General features: G+C 42.4%; 1 protein-coding gene across 1 annotated transcript; it reads left to right on the plus strand.

Annotated features, from left to right (window-relative positions):
• The first annotated feature begins 965 nt into the window (after positions 1-965).
• ACAA1 (acetyl-CoA acyltransferase 1) lies at positions 966-26,301 on the plus strand. Its single transcript, XM_074985162.1, has 12 exons — positions 966-1,277; positions 4,331-4,424; positions 4,764-4,821; positions 8,978-9,057; positions 9,427-9,469; positions 12,825-12,923; positions 13,938-14,018; positions 18,782-18,972; positions 19,131-19,310; positions 20,472-20,527; positions 22,723-22,868; positions 24,359-26,301. Exons 1-12 carry the CDS (start codon positions 1,095-1,097, stop codon positions 24,432-24,434), a joined length of 1,287 nt encoding a protein of 428 aa, XP_074841263.1. The 5' UTR covers positions 966-1,094; the 3' UTR covers positions 24,435-26,301.
• Positions 26,302-26,789: the final 488 nt, after the last annotated feature.

The raw sequence follows: 26,789 nt of genomic DNA on the forward strand, positions 1-26,789 counted from the left end.
CATCTGTTTATAAACAAACTCCCTGCCCCAAGGCCAGAAGCTGGGAGCCTCACAGATTGGCTGATGTATCACACACAGCTGATCTGATGAAGTAGGTCTATCCCACAGAAGCTCATCACTGAATAAATCATTTTGTTCATCTTTCAAGTGCTACATTTCTGCTGCTTTATTTTGTTGGAGTACAGACTAACAGGGCTATCTGTCTGTTACTATTGAAGCTGTGCAGCAGTTAAAAACTCTCTTTATGCCTAAGGCACATGCTGCAAGCAGACACTGGATATAAAAGTTGGTGGAGAGAGGAAGAAGAGTCTCCTGTAGCCTACCTAAAGTGTCTCCAACCTTTTACACTACTGTGAGCACAATGACTCCGGGTCCTGCACACATTCAGCCTCCAGCATATAACTCCTTTGCAGCCAAACTGTGTGAATAGCCTGGCCAGCCACTCATGAATTACAGACGGGGAACACCAACCCAGTCTCAGATCATCCTCCAGAAATTGTTCTCCTGGACTGAACAGTGCCTTTAGCCAACAACTACCACAAATGAAACTGCAGAGAGAGGGCCTTGTTATTTGTTTAAACTCCACAGGTCTTTGGGGTTCCAGCTTTCAGCTCTGCCCAGAACTCCGCCATCTCATGCCTGTGCCAGTGGCAGGATTCTGGCTAGCTGTGGGGTGAGCACTGAGAGAATAAAACAGTCCCAACATCGGCATGGAAGGGAGCCTAACTCCCTTCGTGTAAGCTATTGCTCCTCTAGACAAGTGCTGCAGAGCCCCACCCACGTGGCGGCGTGCGCGCGTTAGAGCACAGGTTACGCGGCAGGAAGCCTCAGCCGATTGGACACGGCCGCCTCAACGGGTAAGATACATGGAGGCCCCAGAATGCAACGCGCCTCCAGTCTGGGTGCTCTGGGAGGCGCGTTGCATCCTGGGGCACGTAGTCTCCCGCGTGCGCAGGCCCTGATAGTAGGCCGTTTGCCGGGCGGCATGTTGTGCAAATCAGGGGGCGGTGTTTTAACCATCCCCCCACTCCCCGCCGTAAAACGGCTGTGCCAGTGGTCCGCGCGAGGGGTGGTTGTTGACGGGCGCGCGCGTGATGCACCGGGTGACGGTGGTGTTGGGGCACCTGGCGGCGAAGCCTGCCGCGGGGCCGACGCTGTGGGCGGCTCAGTGCGGGGGGCCAGCGGTGGTGCGCGGCCATGACGGGGAGGCGGACGACGTGGTGGTGGTGCACGGGTTGCGGACCCCCATCGCCAAAGCCAAGCGGGGCGGCTTCAAGGTAGCGCCGGCCCGGGACTGTCCTGAGTGGCTGTGGCTGTGCGGTGGGAGGGAGCGGAGGACTAGTGGTGTAACGGCTGAGGGGGACCATGGGGGGTGGGCTGAGCGCCTGGGGGAGCCCGTGGGGGGGAGTGGTGTGGGGCGGGGGTTTGAGTGGAGACCCCGATGGGAGAAGTGATTTGACGTAAGGAGACGGGCGGAGCCCGAAGGGGAGGAGGGGTTTCAGGTGGGGGGGGGCTGTGGGGAAAGCCCTGAGTGGGGAGGAGGTGATAGGAGTGCGGGGCAAGGGGGAGACCCCGCAGGGGAGGAGGAGGTTGGGGCTGGGGGAGCCCTGAGGGAAGCAGGGGGTTGGGGCATGGGGCTGGCGGGAGGACATTGCAGATGAACAGTTATATTGGCAGAACAAAAAGCAGTCCCGTGGCACTCTGAAGACTAACAAAGTAATTTCTTAGGTGGTTTCTTAGGTGATGAGCTTTCCTGGGGCAGATCCACTCCTGGGGATCCTTCTACAGGGCCTGCAGACAGATCCACTTCTTTGGATCTGGGAATAGATCGGGAAATAGACCTGGACAAGTGTGTCTGCCCCACAAAAGCTCATAATTTAGAACATTATTTCGTCAGTCTTTACAGTGCTACGGGGCTGCTGCTCTGGTTTTGTGAGGATACAGGCTAACGCTTCTCTCTATGACTTATTTTGGTGTAACTCATCTTTCATGGGAGTAGCTTATTCACACAAGTGTTGGACTGGGGGCCCTGATAAGTTTGTGGGCCTCCAAGTGCTGTAACCTGGGTTCACATTTGATTATCAGTGTTAGTATTGTGGTTCTGCTTCCTGATTTTTCTTTTCCTTCCCAGGGCTCTGCCCCCTTCTCCTCTTCTGCCCACTCTCCTGAGGGTCTGGCCAGGCCAGAAGCTGGAGTTGGGCAGTGTTAAGAGCTGCCCAAAGAGCCTAGGCTTCTGCAGGAAGCACTCAGTCTGCTTTGGATAGGGGCCAGGGTGCCTGAGAGCAGCCCTTGGACTGTGTCCTGCCTTCCAGGGCGCACAGCTGTAGGTGGGATCATTCTCCAGGGCCTGTAGACATGTACTGCTGGGAGAAGAAGCCTTGTCCCATCCTGGGAGGTGGTAGGGAGCTGGGCAAGGAGGGCTCCTCTGGCATAGCTCTTGTTACTGATCTGGCTTCAGCAGTCACTGCACCCTATCCAGGCTTGCAGAGTGCCTGTGCCAGGCTCCCAATGCCAGGAGGTGTAAATGCCAGTGTGACAGCTACCAGTCTGCTGGGTCCTTCCTGCTCCTGGTGCCCCTGCTGCCACGTGGACTTTGTGCCCAAGACAGCAGCTTTGTACAGCACTGCTTGGCTTTTCATCTTCAGACTGAGCCTTGCAATTTGGGATGCAGTGACTTTCCATCAGTCTCCAAACTATGCCCATACCACTACTGCTCTGCACCTGCCTGAGACTACCATGCCCATATTAAGAGTGTGTGTGCATGCACGGGGGTGGGGATGAGCAGATTTTCCATTTATGTTTGGATTTTTCTACTTGTGTGGAATATATTTTTATGTGCACTGAGGCATGTGCAAATGTGCACCACCAGTAGAAACAAAAAGCCTAGCTGTGGACACTCTGCTAATCAGCTGGTTGGCATTTGATTCTCTTCTGAGTGACCACACAAGCATAGAGATTACAGGGAACACTGCGTGGCTCCCCAGGTTCTAGGCCTGCTCAGCCTGGGTGGTGGGAGGGAAAAGTTCTTTGTATCCAGATCTCCAATAAATCTTAATCAGTTTCTCTGATGTTATCTGATTAAAATACCACTAAAAACATTGTTCCTACCACATTTGGGTAATTGCAACAGATCTTATACCAAGTATGACATATAACCAGAAAAGATTAAGCGGTTTGCAGGCTAAATGAACCAGAGCCAATGTGTGTGTCTACACTTGCATTCCTCTTTTGAAAGAAGTATGCAAATGAGGGAAACAGAAAATGCAAACGAGGTGCATATTTGCCTATTTGGCACCTCATTTGCATATTTGAAAGAGCTTCTTTTGAAAGACGAAAACCAGTGTAGGTGCTGCTCTTTCGAAAGTGAACCCCATCTTTGAAAGAATCCTTTTTCCCATTTAATAAAGGGAAGAAGGAGTCTTTCGAAGATGGGGTTTACTTTTGAAAGAGCAGCACCTACAGTGGTTTTCTTCTTCCAAAAGATGTGCCTTTGAAATAATATGCAAATGAGGTTCCAAATATGCACCTTATTTGCATGTTTGATTTCCCTCATTTGCATACCCCTTGAAAGAGGAATGCAAGTGTAGGTGCACCCAATCTTTGTATACATGGTAATTAATACCTTACAATGGCAACTAGATTACACTTTTGAGGTACAAATCTGTACTGTTATAAATCAGAGGTAATACCAATTATATGTGTCTACTTATATCTTGTTAGATGTTAGCCATCTAAACAGAGAGTTCCTGTCTATGATCCCTGTTAATTTTAGAGATCAAAGGGAATATTAGTGTTTTGCTGAATCTTGGGTGAAATACTTTCATTGTATGCATCTTTAAGGTTTGTAATAAACTGCTTAATTATGTTATGCTAATTACCATGATGTTTGGAAAATGAAACTTTACATCCAAACCTATTGTTCACCCAAGACTGGATATTCAGGGGGCTGCTTGAAAAGTGTATAAAAAAAACCCTTAGGCCTTGATCTTTTTAATCTCTTAGGGCTGTAGTGTCCAACCAGTTCTGAAGCAGTAGCCACTATAGTTACTGCTATAGTGAACTAAACACATTTATTCTCAAAATATATTTATTGTTCAAATCAAATAGCCACATGTGGCTAGCATGTAGGACACCGTGGGACCAGAACCATTAATTAATTTGTATGAGACTGTAAGTGTAGGTGTACTGTGTTTGTGAAGCAATTGAATTTTAGTCATTTTTAAATGAGAAGTGTAATATTGATTTAAAAAATCAGATCCAAATTAAATAAAAAATCAGATTTTTTTAAATAATCAATTTTATTTATTTATTTTTTAAATCCAACCTGCAGGATACTACTCCTGATGAGCTGCTGTCTGCTGTTATGACTGCTGTCCTTAGGGATGTCAGTCTGAGTCCTGAGAAAGTGGGAGATATCTGTGTTGGTAAGTGAGCCCTCTTTGTCCTGCACTTAAATTTTCAGTCTTGGGCTGCTCTCTGAAAACAAAATTGCTCATTGTTACTAATGGATAATATCTGTGCAGAGTTCTAAAATCAGTAGACTGTTAATCCTGCACAAAAATAATACTAGCTTAATTTCCAGTGCATCCTCTGCTGGGGATCTCTTTTCCTCATCTGTCAGGACGATGGGCTCTGATTTAAGAGTTCTTCCAAAACACTGATTGTGGGGGCTATCTTAATATGCTTCAATGTCTACACAGTCTTAAATATCCAGAGTAAATGAAATGCAACTAATCAGATGTAATTAATATCTTTGCATGCAGGCAATGTACTGCAGCCTGGAGCTGGGGCTTTCACTGCGAGAGTTGCTCAATTTCTAAGGTAAATTTTCTTCCTTGTTTGTTATATTCTCTGGTACTAGTTCTCCTGGGTACTGAGAGAAAACAGAAATGAGTCTTGAACGCTTTCAAAGCTCATGTCCCTAATCTTTAAATCTTGACTTGTAGTTCAAAGTCCCCATTTTTGTCACACATCCCGGATGGACAGGAGCAAGCTCTGTTGCACAGTGTGTTGTTGGCTTTTAAAACATTCTCTTACATATAGTTACTAGCTTCTAAACTCGCAAAACTGAGGTAGAAAAATAATTCTGGAAGTCAGAAAGGAAATTGGTGCTGACAAGCCTTTCACCAAGTCAGAGGTGACTTCAGGATGGGTTGAGAGTGACTAAGTCATTACTGCACGAATGAAGTGTTCTAGCGTAGGTTGTAGATTGTCAATAATGTGCTGAAAGTGTTTGTTTTACCTCAGGACTGTAGGTGGTGATATATGCTGTTCTGTTATTTTCTTTGTTGGACCTGTCCTGGGGAAGTAAAAGTGGCCATCCTTCTACCACTCCCGCCCCCCCCCCCCCCCCCCCGCCCCGACCCCCTCAAAAAAAAATTCAAAACCACTCAATAAAGGGAGACAGCAGAGCTGGAATTCATTTGCAAATTTAAAATAATCAAATTAGGACTGAACAAAGGCTTAGAATGGTTATCTCACTATAAAGACATTTTTCCCTCTCTTGGGATTCACACCTCCCCATCAGCTGGAGAGTGAGCCACATCCACCCTGACTGAATTGGCCTCATTCACACTGGTCCTGCACGGGTTAAGTAACACCCTTCTTTTGATATACTAGAGTGTACGTATGTATATATATGTCTGATTTCTACTCCGTGCATCTGACAAAGTGGTGTTTACCCGCAAAAGCTTGTTCCCAAATAAGTCTGTTAGTCTTTAAGGTGTCACAGGATTCCTCACTGAGGTCAAGCCTGCTGTCGTGAACGAATGTCTGTAAAGGATTAAACCCAGTGAGGGGAAGGATCTCTGTGGGGGTCAGCGAGGTAAGCTAATAGGGAGAAAGGGATCCTTCTTTGAATGGGAACAATTGCAGGCTATGGGGTCTTTTGTCTTGGTTCTGCAACTGGAGCAGGGAAAGAGCAAAAATGCTGATGAATCCAGTAAATATCCTGGCCACATCATAATCAGAGCGTAGGTACGTTAAGTAGAAAGGAGATGTTTAATTAGACACAATCAGGTTAATTTTATTTTGGATTTCGCGTGGGACTTGTAGGCTGGTTGATGTATGTTTTTCCCTGTACACTGTAATTTCCAAGCTGAATCCCAGGGAAGTAATTTTCTGTGTTCTAATATTGATGATATTTGGTTGCTTTAATTACATCTAGCAACCAAGTAAGCTTATTTACTTGATTTTTTTTTTTTTTTGATTTGGTTAATAAACTACTTTAAGATTCCTTTATTCTAGAGGAGTGTCCGTATAAGCCTAGATCCCAGGGGTCTGCAATCAAAGTAGCAAGAAAAGCCATTTTTTCAAATTTGGTTACAAAATTAATATATCAAGAGACGCAATGCATATGAATATGAGACAAATCTTAATAAATAACGTTTAACCCTATTTTAAGAACAGTGCATGCACAGTGATTTGTAATGAGAACCATGTAAATATTTAACCCCTTTCTGAGTCCTAATAAGCTCTGAGATCAGTTCTATCTAGTGGGAATGAGTACCAGAAATGAATTGGGAATCCAAAGGGGGCCAATTTAGTAGCATACAGTATAGTAATCTTATTTGCAATGAGTGCTCTTTGCATTTGTATAGAAATAACAGCTCATGATCTTATATTTCTATTTTATTATAAAATATTTCTCTTTCGTATCTGGCAGCCCCGGGACTGGGAGGCTGACAGATATTTAAATATGCCAGATAACAAAGTTAATTTAGTCACCACCTCCTACCCCACCCCGCAAGCACCAGCTCCTGCTTAACCACTGCCCTGTTATCTTGTTGGTGGGGAGCAGCTTGCAGTGCTTGGGCATGGCTATGCCATGTGAGGAGCTGTTGTTGGCAGTGGGCACTAGATGTGGAGCTGCTCTGTGGGCTATTGCTGTGTGGTTGCTCAGAGGGCTACTGCTGGCATTTGGCATGGGGTGGGGAGCTGCTCTGTAGGTGGCTACTGCACCATTTTGATGGCCATAGCCACTCTGGGATCCACTCTAGGTGGTGAACACTGGGTGGAATATTAGAGGAGCCAGAGGCCGCCACAGGAAGAAGGGCATTGCTGGGGATGGACAGAATACCTGCAGGGAGAGTGGCGGCAAAACATACAGGTGCAGCAATAGCACCAGCTTTCCCTCCCCCTACTGCCCTGCTTAGACGTGAGAGGAGTGGGAGAAGGAGTTGAGCACTGGCCAATCACACCTCCTGCTGATCCCTGACCTGGTCAGACATGAGAGGAGGAGGGAGAGTCGAGTGCTGGCCAGGCTGGAGATACGAGCGACTATTCCAGCAACAGCACAGTGGAGTCATTTCAGCATCTGGAGCCACAGAGGACTCGCTGTCTGGGGCTGTTTGTGGCTCCAATGTCACAAGTTGCCAACCCCTGGCCTAGAGTAGACCAAAAGGTCTATCGGATCACAGCTCTTTGTTTCCAAGCTATCTCATAAGGAAAGGGTGAAGCTTGGGGTTACTACACGGGGACATATCCAAATATGTCTGCCTGGGTTTTAAGGGGGGGCATTTCATTTCGTGGTGGTGGCAGCATTACCACCAGGGTCAAGGAATCTGTGACGTGGGAGAGCTTTTTTTTAAGCAGAGTCTATAGAGGCAAGGTATTTTTAAGGTTTTTGTGGGCCCCCACTTTTTTGCACTTGGAGTGTCAGGGTGGGGAGGCAGCCCTGACTACTTGCCCAAAAGGCAGTGACAGCAATTCTTTACTCTGCCAGACATTCATTCTTGCAATCACTCTGCTCATCTGAGCTTGTTGTTGAAGTGGTCCTTGCTTCTATGAATGTTTACAGTGTAAGGCTTCATGAGCCTAGGGAGTAAGGGGCAGGTAAGGCTCCCACAGAATCACTGTGAGAATTTCCACATCCCCTATTGGAATCTTCTGGCCTAGAAAGAAAGTCCCTGCATACAGCTTTCTGTACAGGCCCTCAGTGTTCCTGAAGACACAAGCATCATGCACCTTCCGCAATCACCCCATGTCGATGTCAGTGAAGTGACCCTGGAGATCTATCAGCACTTGGAATACTTTAGAGAAGTAGGCCTTTGTCTTGATGTACTCCATTGCAAGATGGTCTGGGACCAAAATTAGGATATGTGTGCCATGAGTTGTCCTGCTGCAGTTAGAGAATTCCATTGTCACAGAGCCATCCGCTATTTCCCACACATTGCCTCGAGTCACACTCCTTTGTAGCAGAAGGCAATTAATGGTCCTGCAGACTTACATTACCACAACACCCACAGTGGATTTCCCATTTTCAGACTGGTTTGCGAGTGACTGGTAGCAGTTTGGAGTTGTCAGCTTCCTCACAGCTATCACCACATGCTTTTCCAGTGTGAGGGCAGCTCTCATGTTGGTGTTCATGTGCTGCAGGGTGAGAATAAGCTCTGCGCACAATTCAAGGAATGTGCTTTGCACTTCGTAACGTTCTGCAGCCGCTGCTTGTCATCCCATAACTTCATTACAGTTCAGTGTCGCCACTCAGTGCTTGTTTTCTGAGCCCAATAGTGACTGTCCTCTTTGTGCAGCAACTCCATGAATGCCAGTAGGAATCTTGAATTGTTTCTTTCTGTGGCACATAGCAGGGCGGGCACCACCAATTCCTGTTCAGGTTTGCAGCTCCTGCATACTTCAGTCTCAGTCAACTTGTGTTTATAATGCTCATCACAAGAGTAGAGAGCAGCATGGGATCGATGCCTTCAGGCAGAGGTATTGTGTAAACATGAGTGATGTAATTAGAGTTGTTTATGATCATGAACATAATTTAAGCCAATTTAAATATAAAGTGTAGACATGGCCTTAATCAGAGCAGTCTGACAACAGATGTTTTTGTTATGTTAGAATTAAATTAACTTAAATAATTAGAATTGAGTTAAAGGTAATTTAAAGAGGAAGCTAATTTCCTAAATTAGTTATTGTTTTGGTACATGTTGTTTTTCACTCCACGCCTTAGCTGTTGTGTCTCTTGTTCTAGTGGCATTCCAGAGACTGTACCCTTGTCTTGTGTTAACAGACAGTGTTCCTCTGGGTTGCAAGCAGTGATCAATATAGCTGGTAAGTATGTAATCAGCTTCATTATGGGCAATCAGAAAATCAAAATTTTCTCCTTATTGAGTGACTTAGACGTTGGCGCAGACTCTCTGAAATAATTATTTCATCCCTAATTTTCTTTCACCTATGAATTTCCTATACTTGATCGTATCTAAATGGAATTATATAGCTTTTAAGTCTGGACGCAATATTCTGTGCAGATCCCATAATTCTGCTCTGTGCTAACTAAAGGGAATACAGTATACTAATAAAAATCTTCTCTGAAAATTATCATATATCCTGGAAAAAGAATGGGGTACTTCATTCCAAGAAGGTATGTTCATTTGAGTATATTGACTCCTACATGGTGGTTAAAATGTACTTTTGTTGCAGGTGGCATCAGAAATGGGTCTTATGACATTGGTTTGGCCTGTGGGTAAGAATATTCCTGTACACACTTTTACTCCTGTAGATGTGTTCGTTGTACTTTGCCTTCTGTAACATCTCTGAGAATCTCAGTGCTCACCCTACAAACTTCAGATCTCCCTGGAGTTAGGCATTATCACCCTATTGCAGAATGTGTGAACAGAGTCTCTGAGATCAACAGAAGCTGACCAGAAGCTTATAAAAAGCTAGTCACAGATGGTACTTTTTCAGGTCCTTTGATCTCTGCATACTAAAAACACAGAGCACTAGAGGGACCTGTTAAATCAATTCTTTTAAAAAGAGATTATAAGGGATGTGTAACTAACTAGCACTCAGTTCTAGGGTTCAATATTCTGATTACCCATTGTCTTGCTGTGACACTTTGGACAAGTAATTGTGGCCTACGTTTTCAAGAGAAACTAGGTAGACTGAGTGCCCTGATTGAGACACCTGAAGGGCTAGTGTACACTACCTCCCTACTTCAAAGGGAGGATGGTAAGTAGGGTGTTTATTAATGAAGTGCTGCGGTGCATATGCAGTACTTCAGTAAGCAAATCCCGCCCCCCCCGCCACAGCAACTCTGAAGTGTTAACCTTCTAAGTGCCAGCTCGCATGTAGCCGCGGCTCACCCGTCGGTACTTCAAAGTCCCTTTACTCTGCTGGGAGGTAGGGAAGTAGCATAGACAAACCCTATATGAGTCTGGTTTTCAGGGCATGTGTTCATATAACTTCCAAGTTAGACCACTTATGATCTCCTATGAGGTACCCAAAATCACCTGTCTGGACTTTTTAAAAATGACTGTCTCAGATCCTAGTTGTTTCATATGTGGAAGTGAACATCTCATCTGCTAATCCATGATGCTGTGCAGGAGTTTAGCGCAGAGGTGTGCAAAGTAAGATGACACTTCTGCATCTGTATAAAATCATGAGATCGTGGTTGGGATATGGTACACTTAAGAAGAATATGAATTATAGAAAAGCAAAATCTTTTAAATTAAAGTAGCATGTGTACGTTTATCTCTGAAATTTCCAGTCTGGCTTGGGTTATTAATTGAAATCAATAGAGAGATTACTTTGTAGCCCCGTAGTGACAATCTGTTATCCTAATCTTTACGTGTATGACTCGGCACTTTTGAACATCTTATTTTAACCAGATTTATGAGAGAGTTAGGATACGTCTGCACAGTAGCTGTGTGGCATAATTCTGAGCTATTGATAGACATGCATGTACTAACTTTGTTGAACTAGTCTGCCAAAAAAGCTCTGTGGCAGTGGCAACTTGGCTAGCTGCCAAACAAATAGTCCCACTGGATCCCCTTGTGCAGATAGCCTGGGCTATGCTCCTAATTTTTGGGTGCTGACTTGAGACAAGCTAGCAGGTAGATGTCTGCTTGAGCTGGGGATTGCATCCTGTGTTTGTTGTGCATGAAGGCTAGTCACTACCCTTCTTAGGATTGCTGTGAAGTAACCAGCATAGCTAAGTAACAGCTCTATCTCGTGGATAGCAAATGGCATGTACAAGGAACAGCCTTGTGCACTGTCTGAACTTGACACATTCTTTCTCTTTCTCTCGCCATTCAAATTTCTTCCTTGAACATGATTGTTCCAGGAAGTCTTTCAACAGTAATCCACTGTGCTAATGCAGTTTAAGGGAATGGCTCTTGATCCAGTTCTTTCACCTCCTGATCCATGAGTTGGGCTCAGTGCAGGAGACAGAGTGAGATTCTATGGTCTGTTATGCTGGATGATAACAATGGTTTCTTCTCAGCCTGTGTTTAGTAACTGTATGGATTTTAATGAACAAATGTTAAGCAAAACAGCTTTTATGTACTGATCCCTTTATGTAACCATATGCTGCCCGTGGCAGTATTCCCTTCTTACTTGTTTCCCTTTACCTAAATCATGCTCAGTTGTTGCAGTTCGCTATAATGTAGAGGCCTGAGTTTTTCCATTCTTACTTAAGTAGTTTCACTGGGGTCAGTTTAAGTAAGGAATAAGATTATACTCAGAGGAAAGGTGTATAATCCAACCTGTAAGTGTAGGCTTTTTGGAGTATGGGAGCTTGTCTTCCTGCTTACCTTGTAATGGTATGTACAATATGACTGGAAAATAGATACATGGATGGTATGGCGTATAAAAGCAAATCCTTATCCCATCTTAGGACTCGTGGCTTTATTTAACTTTGTTAACTTATTAGTGCAATAAATGGCTTCATAATCATGGAATACATATGTTCAGTTCTTAATCTATTAACCCACTTACAGAACAGAGGCCGCAGCCTCTGTGATCTCTCTGTTGGATAGTAATTCTTTCTTGTTTACGTTGGTGCCATTTGTCTTGGATTGCACATTCACATGAAGTCCCTATGTAATGGTTTACTTAGCATTTGCCCTGTTAGGCTTCTAGCCAGTGTTTCCTGTGAGATGAGACTTGGATGCTGCCCACGGCCTGAAGTAGCATGTGTTTTGACACAATTTATTTTGCCCATGGGTGGAGGAAATTAGAGGGAATGCTACTCATAGCCAGGGTTTTTTTTTAATTGTCAATTCTTCAATTTTTATTGCTCTTTTTTAAATTAAATATTTTACCAGTGGAAACTCCTTCCCAGAAACTTTTGCTTACCCATTATGTTTACAGCAGATAAGTGCGCCCAGAACAGCTAGTAAATTCTCCTTCCCATGCTGTGGAAATTGTAGAAGTGAACTGACAATACGATATTCTGCCCTAGAAAAATAGAAGACCACTTAATGCAGTGGTGGAGAGCCTGCAGCTTGACTTGGCTCATGGCCAGCTGGGGTTCTTTGGGTGTCCCACGAGATATTTTGTTTGCTGCTCTCATGCAGGGTTGCCAGATTCCACTGTTTTCCATCTACACAGTTGTTTTTCCTACTAGTAGTCATAAAGCGACACTCATGGAAAGCAAGGGTACATGAAGTGAGGTATCTGCTGACTGCACACAACGTTGACTATAAAAGCCATGTGCTCTGCATGGAATCAAAGCACTGCTACAATTCATTTGTTGCACTCTGCAAATTCTAGATACGTGAACGTAGTTAGCAAAACTACCCTATCCTGGGAGAGTGTCTTGGTTACGACAGTCTTGTGGTCTGTTAAGATGTAGCCTACGTTGGCCATCACTGGCTTTATCTGTACCAGGGAGGTGGTTTTGTTTCACATTTATGTTGCTGATTGAAACCAGACTTAGGCACAGGTCAAGTACATCTTACCAGGTGCTTCTGCAGTATAATATACAAGGGCTATATTAGGATTCTGAGTGCTGGACTGTAGTAATTGTACTAAATTTGCATGAGTCCTTCTAAGATAAACAATAGTAGTGAATTCTAACTTTTCTTCTTCCTCTTAAGAGTGGAAACAATGTCACTCAGAAATGTAGGCTCTCCTGATGATGTTAGTTCACGTATGATGGACAATAGTAAAGCCAGAGATTGCCTTATTCCCATGGGGTATGTATTATTTTCCTTCCTAGAACTTAGTTTTTCTCAACAGTGTTTTTCATAAGGCAATGTTTTGTTATATTTAAATATGTACCAAATTTGTTTCAAACTCTTTCTTTAATGGTTGGCTTCGAGATCCGCTACTGAAGTCTGTTCACTTCAGCATTTCCAGTGGTTATGGTACAGTAAACTCTTTCATATCCGGCATTCTATCATCTGTAACTCTCAACCTTCATTTTAACCATAAGTAAATTTTAGGTAGATGTTTCATAAGTTTAATACAGCATAGTGTACATATACTGTATTTGCTGTATTTATCTATAAGTTTACAGTGTACAATACTGCTGGTGTTAGTAGGTAAAATATTTTTCTTACATTTTTGGCTTTCTTAATATCTAATCTTGTTTTTCTTTAGTATTATGCATTGCTAGATATACTTCTCTATTATCTGGAATGTTTGAATATCCAGCAACCTCCTGGTCTCGGGGCTGTCAGATATGAAAGAGTTTACTGTAAAAGATTAATTGTATAAGCATTGGTAGGAATCCAGACCTTTTGAAAGCATCCTTCATTGTCTTACACTACAGTACAATGGCTAAATTAGCAGGAATAGGAGAGCATTTTGAGGGGCTCGGAACTGTAAATTCTACTTCTTTTTTTATTGTTTCTAGAAATTTTGCTGCATTTCACAAACTTAGACATTTCTGTTACTTTCTATTGCGAAGATGCAGCCAAAATCACATTAGAGGCTACCTCTGCATTCCCTTTCCTATTAAGGGCTTGGAGGGAGGGGTGTAGGGAGGGGCTTTGCATCTTTCCCACCCCATCTTCATTAGGAGAGCAAGTGAGTGGATTTGAAGTCTGTTGCCATTCTGTTGAATGGTACAACAAAACATGAAACCCAAAGAGGGGTGGCTGGGAATAGAACTTGTACTCTTCTTTCTCTGCTTGGGTTTGACTACATAGGGAATATTAATGAACTTCTGTCTCGTTGGATTAATACCAGTTATATTTTTTCCCCAGAGTAACCTCGGAAAATGTGGCAGAAAGGTTTGGCATTTCCCGAAAGAAGCAAGATGACTTTGCCATGGCTTCTCAGCAAAAGTAAATATATGGGTTTTATTTACGTGTCAAGGAAGTAAAAATTATGTGGAAAATATAAAATGCTTGATTTCTAGAGAGGGAACTTTCCTATTTTACACTAATAGCTTTTTGTTACATGTTGGTAAAGGTTTAAAACTTAACATTTCAAATGACAGCAATGTAGTGATGTATAAATAGGTGACAGCTAAAATAATGAAGGACCTGAAACTGGGGGTAGCTATAACTCCTGAACTGTAATGGGAGTCACGTGACTAAACCCCCTTCAGCTTAGCAGATGCGCAACATGCCTCAGTTGGTATGTGACCAGGATTCATCACTGAATTTGGTCTGCTGGTTGGATCATTAGTGGAGTAAGGGACATGGGTGCAAGCCCAAAGAGCACTTATCTACGCTAGGGCAGAAAGTCGATTCTTATACATTCTTATACAAGATGGTGGGGGAAAGCCGATTGGTGCGGGGGAGCACCTGGATCGGACGGAGACTTCTCTTACACGAGGCTCCATAGACAGGGATTCCCTAGAAGTTAGTCAGATAGGGAACGTGGGAAATAATATATGGGCAAGATCAGATGTGAAACAATCGTGCATAAAAAAATCCACCACGTCTGTGAAAGGCGGACATATAAATAGTGGTAGTTTTCTAACATGCTTTTACACTAATGCTAGGAGTCTGTCTAATAAGATGGGTGAACTGGAGTACCTCATATCAAAGGAGGAAGTTGACATAATAGGCATCTCAGAAACATGGTGGAATGAGGACAATCAGTGGGACACTATCATACCGGGATATAAATTATATCGGAAAGACAGAACAGGTCGTGCGGGTGGCGGAGTGGTACTATATGTGAAGGATAATATAGAATCAAATGAAGTAAAAATCCTAAAGGAATCAAAATGTTCCATAGAATCATTATGGATAACAATTCATTCCTCTAATATGAATATGGCATTAGGAATATATTACCGACCACCTAACCAGGACAGTGATAGTGATGCTGAAATGTTAAGGGAGATTAGAGAGGCTATCAAAATAAAAAACACAGTAATAATAGGAGATTTCAATTATCCCCATATTGATTGGGTGCATGTCACCTCAGGACGGGATTCAGAGATTAAATTTCTTGATGCCTTAAATGACTGCTTCTTGGAGCAGCTAGTACAGGAACCCACAAGGGGAGAGTCGATTCTCGATCTAGTCTTGACTGGAACGCAGGATCTGGTCCAAGAGGTAACTGTTACTGGACCGCTTGGAAATAGTGACCACAATATAATAACTTTTAATATTCCTGTGTTGGGAAGAACACCGCAGCGGTCAAACACTCTGGCATTTAATTTCAAAAAGGGGAATTACACTAAAATGAGGAAGCTAGTTAAACAGAAACTAAAAGGTAGAGTAATTAAACTAAAATCCCTGGAAGCTGCATGGAAACTGTTTAAAGACACCATACTAGAGGCCCAACTTAAATGTATACCCCAAATAAAAAAACACAGTAAGAGACCTAACAAAGAACCACCATGGCTAAACAGCCATGTTAAAAAGGCAGTGAGAGAGAAAAGGGCAGCTTTTAAAAAGTGGAAGTCAAATCCTAGTGAGGAAAATAGAAAGGAACATAAACACTCCCAAATTAACTGTCATAATGTAGTAAGAAAAGCCAAAAAAGAGTTTGAGGAACAGCTAGCCAAAAATTCAAAAAACAATAGTAAAATGTTTTTTAAATACATTAGAAGCAGGAAGCCTGCTAAAAAAGCAGTGGGGCCCTTGGATGATAAAGATATAAAAGGAGCGATCAAGGAAGACAGTGCCATTGCGGAGCGATTAAATGATTTCTTTGCTTCAGTCTTCACGGCTGAAGATGTTACAGAGGTTCCTAAATCTGAGCCAGCCTTTTTAGGCGACAAATCTGAGGAACTCACTCAGATTGAAGTGACATTAGAGGAGGTTTTGGAATTAATTGATAAGCTGAATAGTAACAAGTCTCCAGGACCAGATGGCATTCACCCAAGGGTTCTGAAAGAACTCAAATGTGAAATTGCGGAGTTATTAACAGTGGTTTGTAACCTATCCTTTAAATCCACTTTGGTACCAAATGACTGGAAGACGGCCAATATAACACCAATATTTAAAAAAGGCTCTGGAGGAGATCCTGGCAATTATAGACCGATAAGTTTAACATCAGTACCAGGTAAATTAGTAGAAACACTAGTAAAGAGTAAAATTGCAAGGCACATAGAAGAGCACGAATTGTTGGGCAAAAGTCAGCATGGTTTCTGCAGAGGGAAGTCGTGTCTGTCTAATCTATTAGAATTCTTTGAAGGGGTTAATAAACATGCGGACAAGGGGCACCCAGTGGACATAATATACCTAGATTTCCAGAAAGCCTTTGACACGGTCCCACACCAAAGGCTTTTATGTAAATTAGGTGGTCATGGGATAGGAGGAAAGGTCCTTTCATGGATCGGGAATTGGTTAAAAGACAGAAAACAAAGGGTTGGAATAAATGGTAAATTTTCACAATGGAGGGGGGTAACTAGTGGTGTTCCCCAGGGCTCAGTCCTGGGACCGATCCTGTTCAACTTGTTCATCAATGATCTAGAAAATGAGGTAAGCAGTGAGGTGGCAAAGTTTGCAGATGACACCAAGTTGTTCAGGACAGTCAAAAGCAAAAGGGATTGTGAAGAACTACAAAAAGATCTCAGCAAACTGAGTGATTGGGCAGCAAAATGGCAAATGAAATTTAATGTGGGTAAGTGTAAGGTAATGCATGTTGGAAAAAATAACCCAAATTACACGTACTACATGATGGGGTCAAATTTAGCTACGACAGATCAGGAAAGGGATCTTGGAGTTATAGTGGATAGTTCTCTGAAGACATCCACGCAGTGTGCAGCGGCAGTTAGTAAGGCAAATAGGATGTTAGGAATTATTAAAAAAGGGATCAATAATAAGACAAAAGATATCATACTTCCCCTATATAAAACTATGGTACGCCCACATCTCGAGTACTGCGTGCAGATGTGGTCTCCTCACCTCAAAAAAGATATATTGGCATTAGAAAAGGTTCAGAAAAGGGCGACTAAGATGATTAGGGGTTTGGAAAGGGTCCCATATGGGGAGAGGCTAGAGAGACTGGGACTTCTCAGTTTGGAAAAGAGGCGATTGAGGGGCGATATGATAGAGGTATATAAAATCATGAATGGTGTGGAGAAAGTGAATATAGAAAAATTATTTACCTTTTCCCATAATACAAGAACTAGGGGACACCAAATGAAATTGATGGGTAGTAGGTTCAAAACTAATAAAAGGAAATTTTTCTTCACACAGCGCACAGTCAACCTGTGGAACTCCTTGCCCGAGGAGGCTGTGAAGGCCAGGACTCTATTAGGGTTTAAAAAAGAGCTTGATAAATTTTTGCAGGTCAGGTCCATAAATGGCTATTAGCCAGGGATAAAGTATGGTGCCCTAGCCTTCATAACAAGGGCAGGAGATGGATGGCAGGAGATAAATCACTTGTCTTCTGTTCTCCTTCTCTGGGGCACCTGGCATTGGCCACCGTCGGCAGATGGGATGCTGGGCTTGATGGACCTTTGGTCTGACCCAGTATGGCCGTTCTTATGTTCTTATGTTCTTCTTATGTTCTACATTGATTCTAGGTATGCTAATAGCATAGCTAGAATTGCGTATCTCTGATCGACTTTATTCCCTAGTGTGGATCTAGCCTTAGTATAGAAGGTTCAGAGTATCTGTAGTTGAGATAAGGCTTTCAATATTCCTCACTGTCCACATGGGTCACAGTTTTTCATAGTTTCTCTGAAACCCAAAAGACAGTTAAATATGCAAATACTTACTTTAGATAGACTACTCCAATCTAGTTTTGTGGGCGTAAGGGAGTGTTGAATTGAGGTGCTTATTTCGAAGTTGCCCCCATCTGTATGGTCAATCTGCAATTTTAAGTCTGCACTTTGAAATTTGCATGGCTGCATTATGCTAATGAGCTGCTGAATGTGCACATTAGTGCCTCATTAGCCTACTTTGAATTGCCTCGTTACTCTGACGGGGGGTGGTATGTGTAGAAGCAGCCAGAGACACTCAGAATTCACAGTAACAGCTGAAAGTGTGATTTTTCTTTTTTTTTTTTTTCAGTGAACGTGTATTTTGCCCAATTGGAATTTCATAAATTCAGGTCTCTTTCACAAAATCATGTTGATTGTGTGGCTGGGAAGAACTTTAAAAACCTTCCAAAAAAGTCAAAACATTTTTGTTTTGACATTTCTGAAATATACTGATATTTGAAATAAGTTTTTGTTTTTGAAATTACCATTAATTTTATTTAAATAATCAAAGCATTACATGCTGAAAGTCAAAATGAAACATTTCTTTTCAGGGAACAAAACATTGTGTGTGTTTTTTGTGTTTTGAATTTCCAAAGCATCAAAAAAATCCACCCAACTCTAGTCATAGCAGGGATAGAATTTGGCTCTTCCTCCTTCAAAAATATGGCCTCCTACCATTTACACTAACAGAAAATTTTCATTGTCATTATATTTCATTATGTTGGCAGTATAAGATCCATTGCACACAGTTGTCCAGTTTTACTTCCGTTTGTTAAAGAACACTACACTTACTCTACTGTTTTTAAGCAGTTAATCATAAACTAATCCCTTCTTAATGATGTTGTTGTCATTTATTACCTCTGATGATTTTAGAAGGATTTGGTACAATGCTTTTCCAGTTTTTTAACCAATCATGCATGCTATACTTAATAGAGCTGCGAGAGCTCAGCAAATGGGGTTGTTTAAAAATGAAATCGTTCCAGTGAGGACCACTGTTAAGGATGACCAGGGCAATGAGAAAACCATCACTGTACTCCAAGATGAAGGAATCAGACCTAACACAACTCTGGAAGGCTTGGCAAAACTGAAGCCCGCCTTCAAAGAAAATGGTTCCACCACAGCAGGTAAGTGCTCTCAGCACATGTATAGTTATTTTTGAATCAAGTGTTTTTTTTCACATGTAATGGTAGCCATTTTGTTATGCTACCAGTCACACTGATGTTACTGATAACTAAACAGGCCCAGGCAAAGATAATATTGTCTGTGAACTATCTCCCAACAGGTAACTCCAGTCAGGTCAGTGATGGAGCTGCTGCAGTTCTGCTGGCAAAACGTTCTAAAGCAGTGCAGCTGGGGCTTCCCGTCCTCGGGGTGTTGAAATCTTATGCTGTGGTTGGAGTCCCACCTGATGTCATGGGCATAGGGCCAGCCTATGCCATTCCAGTAGCTTTGGAGAAGGCTGGTAAGGTATCATGGTTCTTTGTTCTGTTATACTTGGAGCTGTTTCTATAATTCCATTCATAGTCCAGGAGTCTCACAGCATTTTGCAAAATGAATTTGTATATGGCTGTTGCTGAAACAAGGCACAGTTAACAGCAGTTCCTTTGCTGTCATGTCCTCTGAAAATATCCTAAGATCTTTCACCTCTACAAAGGTTGGGTGGGAGGGAATTTTGCTTGTATGTTATCCAAAAGACTATTAGGGATACTTAAATAATTAGGCATAATTTTAAGTTTTATGGCCTTTGATATCATACTATGCTGCAATTACATGTATGTGCCTTAAGAGGAGGAAGTGAAAATGTTTCACTGAAATGCTTCTGATTAAGTATACAGTACACTCTTCGATATCTGACATCCACAGGACTGGGAGGTTGTTGAATAATCAATTATTCTGGATAATAGAGAGTACTCATGCTGGGTGGGAGAGCAGAGGAGCCTGGTGGCTGTGCTCACATGGCACAGAGGGATGCAGGGCAGTGCTGAGCGGGCTTTTCTCCCTTTCCCTGCTCTGAGGTGCGGGGCATTGCTCACACTGTGTACACAAACCTCAGCTCCAGCTCTCTGTAATTTTCTTCCTGATTCTGTGCTTGGTTCTATGCTGACACACTGTGCAAGGATGTAGGACGGGCATGGGCTGGGGCATGGGCCTGGGCAGGAGGAGCCAGGTTTGCAGCTACCATCTGCCACCCCAAGGACTTTACAAAGCACTCCAAGATGGAGCCCCACAGTGGTGGGAAGAGGTGGCAGTGTGGTCCCTTCCCCACCGCTAGCTTTCCCCGTTAAGATCAGGCAGCTCACTGCAGAGCCCAGGCTGGAAGCAGGTAGGCATTGAGTTCAGCCTGGCTCCAGCAGCTGCTTCACTGCCAGGGGATGTGGACAGAGAAAGCAGAGGAGCCTGCTGCATGTGAGTGCAGCCAGCAGGCTCCTATGCTTTCTGCGCACTCCCACCCAATGTCCCGTGCGCAGTGCTACTCAGCTCTGAGCTATGTCGGTTATTTGAGAGTGTCAGTTAGTCAAACGCCAGTTAAATAAGAGTTTACTGTAGTTTCTTTCAGACTCCTGTTTTTGCGTTATTAAATCTGCCTTTGACGACTTCTGGTTTTTCTCTCTCTAACACACAGGTTTGACTGTGAATGATATTGATATATATGAAATTAATGAAGCCTTTGCTAGTCAGGTGAGACTGACCATCTTATTTAATATTGGCTTTTTAGGTTACTTGGTGATAAGCAGAATTTTCATATTGGTTACATGTGTAAATGTAAAAGATTTGAGTTTCTTTCAAATACGTTAGGCCCAGTAGTTCCTTGATAATGCATACATACCCTTTTCTTCTCAGCAGAATATTAATACCAGATACTGTAGGGAGTTCTCATATTACTAAGATCTTTTTTATTAAAAATATTCCAGAGTATATTTGCTAGCATAGTGCAAAATACTGCAAATAAAAATCAAACTAAACGTGTCCAGTAAACAATGTACCGCTTGGTACATTTTTTGCTTTTTAAATATTTTTTCCACATGCTGACATGTAAAATTCAGTAATTTCACTGTGGATATTACCAACATTAGTGTGCTTCCAGTGTAAATTTATAATGTTCATGAAATATCTAGTAAGAGGGATGTTTGATAAAAATGGAATCTTCTCTATATTGTCTTCTGCACTAGATACCAAACTTACATGTATTTTAGATCTTCCTAATTCTATTTTATGGCTTATTTTAGACAAGTGAATGTATAAATGTATCAGTCTAGTTCCGTTCCCAGTGTGTCTTGGTGTACAGTGTAGTTTCAGTGTATTTCATAGAAATGCATGTAGGCTTAGTATCTTCACTCTAAGTATGCAACACAAAGCTGATAAGTTCAGTTACTAGGAGCAAGGAGCTTAATATTAAGATGACTGAACTGGAGTACTTGCTATTAAATGAGGATATTGGTGTGAGAGGCATCACAGAAATTTGGTGGAATAATAATAATGATCATTTGGACATGATTATACTAGGGTATAAATTCAATAGAAATCACATTTGATAGGTCATAGTGTTAGGGGAATGGTATTATATATGAAATAAACTTAGTCAAATAGAGTAAAAATCTTAAGTTAATTAAACTCTACCATTAATTTTTACAAAAGGCTTGAAAGGTGATCCTGGTAATTGCAGGCTAGTAAGCTTAACTTCAATACCAGGCAAATTGGTTGACACTGTAGTAAAGGACAGAATTATTATACATGAGAGAGAAATACAATTTGTTGGTGAAGCTGCAACACTGATCTTGTAAAGGAAAATCATGCGTCACTGAGCTATTACAATTATTTGAGTTCAACAAATGTGAACAAGGGTGATCCTGTGGATATAGTGAACTTGGACTTTCAGAAAATCTTTTACAAGGTCTCCCACCAAAGATTCTTGAGCAAACCATAGGCAGTCATGGGATAAGAGGAAGATCACTTTATGGATCACTACGTTGTTAAAAGATAGGAAACAAAGGATAGGAAGAAATGGTCCGTTTTCAGAATTAAGAGATGTAAATAGTGGTGTCCCCCGACCCCCAGGATCTGCAATACTACCAGTGCTGTACAACGTATTTATAAATATCATCTTGACAAAGGGGTAAGCAGTGACATGGCAAAATTTTGCAGATGATACAGTATTACTCAAGATAAGTTTAAATCTGACTGCAGAGAGTTGCAAAAGGATATCACAAAACTGGATGACGGGGCTACAAAATAGTAGGTGAAATTCAATGCTGATAAATGCAAGTAATGCACAATGGAAAACATAATTCACAAAATGATGGGGTCTAAACTAGCTGTTACTACTCAAACGAGATCTAGGAGTACTCATGGATAGTTCTCTGAAAACTTCTGCTCAATCTGGTTGTCAAGAAAAGCTAGCAAAATATTAGGAATCAGTAGGAAAGGGGTAGATAAGAAAATGGACAATGTCATACTACAACTACATAAATCCATGGTACACTTGATTGTTGTTGCCAGGGGATGTTTTGAAAGCTAAAAGTGTAACTGGGCTCAAGAAAGAGAATTTCAGAGAGATCCTCTAAAGGCTATTAGCTGAGATGGTCAGGGAGGCAGTCCCATGATCTGGGTGTCCCTAAATCTCTGACTGCCAGAAGCTGGGACTGGACAACGGGGGCGGATCATTTGAAAAATTGTGCTGTTCTGTTTGTTCGCTCTGAGGCATCTAGCATTGGACGTTGTCAGAAGACAGGACATTGAGTGAGATGGTCCACTGATCTGACTCAGTATGACCATTCATATGATGATCCAGGTTGCTCCTCAGTTTGGGACACATACTGAGAACTGAGTCACAGGTGACTAATTTCACAAGATCATTTTTTGATATTTCTTTGTAGGCTGTCTATTGTGTTGAAAAACTGGGGATCCCAATGGAGAAGGTCAATCCCCTTGGAGGAGCTATAGCATTGGGGCACCCACTAGGCTGTACTGGGGCTCGTCAAGTTGTCACTTTGCTCAATGAACTGAAGCGAAGGGGGAAAAGGTGAGCATATATAGGTTGAACCCCCCTCTCTCTCATTCAGCACTGGTCAGGTCCCAAGGCTGCCAGAGTAATTTGCTGAACCATAGGAAGTCAGTATTGTCTAGCAGCTGTGCCAACACTTCCCCTGCTTGCTGGGGTCTTAAGACATTTAGGGTTAGATTAGAGCCAAACAGCACAGAACACGGAGAGCCAGGACTGGTGGCTATAAATAAACTTCATGGGATCATAGGAGACTTAGTCACACCTATGATAAGTGGTTGTCTGGCTAAATAAAATCATGCCTAACTATGGATGTTGCCAGATGAGTGTGCTGGACTAGAGAGGTTCAACCTGTCCAAGGTAAGGGTCAAAGCTTGTGATGTCCTTTCGTTAAAATGGAGTGTTCATGTTTCTGTCACACTGGAGGATAGTAGGAGATGGCAGGTTATTAACTGCTGAACGAGTAAGAGAGCAGAATCCTAAGTCTTACCCCTCTAGAACCCACGTCTCTCCCCCTCTTCATTAATTTATCTGCTTTGATGTGTACAGTTCTTTAGAGCAGTGTTTTCCAATTTTATTTGGCCACGGAACCCTTTTAAACATGAAATAATTTTGCAGAACCCCTAATAAGTCTTCTATGTGAAGCTGAAAAAGTAGACCACAAATAAGTAATGATAATAATAAACAAACCCCTCTCAGCCCCAAACCCAGCTCATGGGACTAACCCGTCTCTGCCCAAAGAGACCCCCAGCCTAACTCCACCTGAACAAGTTCCACCTAAGTTAGCTCTTCCTGTTACCTCACCCAACATGGCGGATGAATCTACTTTAGTAGACTTCTGCTCCTCTGTTAGTTCCGAGGGCCCGATTTTCATTGTTTGCCCTACAGTATCAGCCAATGAAAGGCAAGGATGATGCAGGAACCTCAGGACATGTCTGGCTCCTCTTCCAGATAGCCATTGTGTGCGCGCTGGCTACTTTTGTGCATGCACAGCCACTTGAGCATGTCCAGTCCCCTCTAAATTTTGACTTAGGGGGTTCAAACCCTGCCTCTTGTCTGGCAAGGTGTGGTTGTTGATTGGTAGCTGTGGTGCTGGCTGGAGAGCCTATACCGGGTGGCCACGTGCTCAGCGGAAGAAAGGGTCACTGAACCCGTATTTTCCTTATGGAACCCTGGGGTTCTGCAGAGCACCATTTGTGAAACACTGCTTTAGCGTTCTACTGCCAGGAGAGCAGATATAGCTCTGATGTCCTTGGGCATATGAGAGTTGGCTGAGGAAAATCTTGTACAAGGAATGCCTCTTTCCCACTTCAGGGAAATAGGGTCCAGAAACCATTCCTGAGCCATGCCAACAGTTCCCCTGCTTCCTAATCTGACTTTGTTTCTTTGTATATCTAAGCCAGCCTTCAGGTTTGTGCACAGTGTAGGTTGACTTTATTCACTGATAGTTTTCAGGCAATCTAGGACCAGAGTTATTGTTTCTAATCACACACTAACTTGTTTTATTCCAGAGCGTATGGTGTTGTATCCATGTGCATTGGGACTGGTATGGGAGCTGCAGCAGTATTTGAATATCCAGGGAAGTGAATTCTGTTATGCAAGAGAAGCCCAGCATCTTACTCTTCATTCTCCAATGATAATGAATAATTTGCATTATAAAAATGCAAGTGGGTTCAGGAATTTATTTAATGGAATTTGTTCCCTGATTTTAGGCACGAATGACTGAAGGGTATAAATTTATGTGCACTGTATATTGAAATACTTTGGGGCAGGCGGAAGTGAGCCAGGTGGCTGCTTCTTAGCTATGGTGTGTGAATGATAGGGAATATAAGTGAGTGCCATTCAGCCATTCTTCACTTAAAATACAGGCATCAGTTCATATGCATTTATGCATATTAATTCCACTGGATTCAGTGGTACTCGTGTGGAACCAAGGGATGCTGGGAAGCTGTAATTCAGAAAAATGAAGTCTACATGGGTGTGTCTTGAAAGAGATGTTAAGATATAGATGCCTAGGCAAATAAATGTTGATGTGCATGGAGCAATTCTGCCAACAAACACACATGCTCTCACTCTCCCCCTTGCCCATCTCTCTCTCTCTCTGTCTACACTCGAAGCATCTGTCTACAGAAGTTGTTGTCAATAGGAAAATCCCGACAGAACCTCTGTCAACAGATTGTCAACAGAGCAAGTTCTGGGTGGATGCGGAGAACTGCCAGACTGCACTGCCCTCTGGTGCCACAAAGTGGAATAGGGCTGCTCAGCAACCAGAAGCCCTCTCTGTTGGCAGAAGTGTCTACACTGCAAGATTGTTATGCTTCAAGTTTTTGAGGGATAAAATACTGTTGAGGCAAATTGAGGGTTCTGTCAAGCATCTGTGACAGAATGCTTGAAGTGTGTAGACGCTCTGAGTTATGTCGACAGAAGGCCCCTTCTGTTGACTAAACTCTCTAGTGTAGACCCATGTATGTGCGCGCATGCGCATGCACTCACACACACAAAATGTATAAATAATATTGATTTTTTTTTTTTAATTACCTACTTATAAAATTCTTAAGGAATCCTGTTGGGATCGATTAATCCTATTATTGGTTAAATCAACAATAGCAGCAATGTAAACATAGTTTTGTAATGGTTAAAATGGATTTCACCAACAAAACCTGACCTGTTACCTGCTTAAAACTACCCTATAGAGCTCATCTAATATGCCCTTGTGTGTGTTTAATTAAAAAAAAAACAAACCCTGTGTATTTCTATTAAACAGATTTTTGCAGAGAAGACAGAATTGTATGCAAGCTTATCCACTCATGAGTAAGATTTCTTTAGTAACTGAGAATGATGAAATTAAAAGTAAAGAAGGGCTGGACAGGTGGCCAAAACTAGTAATTTTTAAATAAAACCTTAGCGCTACACCATTTTTTATTTTAATTTTAGCTTGGTTTTTGAGTTCTAAACAAATCAGCCTATGTTCTGTATTAACATTTAATTGAGCTTATTTTATATCATTACCCGAAATAGGACTGACTTTTAGCACATTCCTTTTTTATTGTTAACATTATGTGAACATCAGTAGCATTCTCCGTGAGTCAGTATGGTTTTTTCACCTGTGCAAACACATGCTTTCTGGATTGTACAACCATTTCCCTTTATATACTGTATTCAGTAGCAAACTAATAAACTTTGGTCACATTAGGCAGAGTTGGAGTTACACTGTCATTTGACATACTAGAAATATGTAAATCAGTAATGCAATCTGAAAAATGCTGTCCTGTTTTTTGGTTATGCACTTTCCATAATTGGATACTTCAATGTAATTGCAATATTCTAAAAATAAGGATAATGATTAAAGGCCACAGTTAAAAGATGGGTGAATTTTTGATATTCTTTTACTACTAATGGGGAAAAAGCCCCCTGAAATAGTCAGTTATTCAAATGGTATAGTTTGAGTAGAGCTGTGTTAGTCTGTAGCTTCACAAATAACAAGCAGTCCTGTGACATCTTAGGCCGTTTCTGCACAGGCCACTTTCTTCGGAAGTGGCATGGTAATACATGGCCCAAAATATGCTAATGAGGCATGGATGCAAATTCCCCATGCCTCATTAGCATACAGTCACATGATTTGGAGTGTGGAAAACCATTCTTCCGGACTCCAAAACGCTGTTTAGAAGCGCAGCCCCTGGGCGGGGGGGGGGTCTTCCAGAAGGAAGTCCTTCTTCCGGAGGCCTCTTCTTCCCAAAAATTTTTGGGGAAGAAGGGGCCTCCGGAAGAAGGACTTCCTTCCAGAAGCTCCCCTGGGGCCGTGCTTCTACACGGCATTTTGGAGTCCGGAAGAATAGTCTTCTGGACTCCAAATCACGTGACATTATGCTAATGAGATGTGGAGAATTTGCACCTGCACCTCATTAGCATATTTTGGGCTGTGTATTACCATGCCACTTTCGA

The sequence above is a fragment of the Carettochelys insculpta genome, chromosome 2 (assembly GCF_033958435.1).
Source record: "Carettochelys insculpta isolate YL-2023 chromosome 2, ASM3395843v1, whole genome shotgun sequence".
In the NCBI taxonomy this organism is placed as follows: Eukaryota; Metazoa; Chordata; order Testudines; family Carettochelyidae; genus Carettochelys; species Carettochelys insculpta.

Excerpts from the sequence above, each read along its gene's own strand:
- ACAA1 (XM_074985162.1), top strand. The coding sequence starts at position 1,095 with ATGCACCGGGTGACGGTGGTGTTGGGGCACCTGGCGGCGAAGCCTGCC. Across the intron at positions 1,278-4,330 it reads CCAAGCGGGGCGGCTTCAAG|GATACTACTCCTGATGAGCT; the intron begins GTAGCGCCGGCC and ends TCCAACCTGCAG. Across the intron at positions 9,470-12,824 it reads GACATTGGTTTGGCCTGTGG|AGTGGAAACAATGTCACTCA; the intron begins GTAAGAATATTC and ends CTTCCTCTTAAG.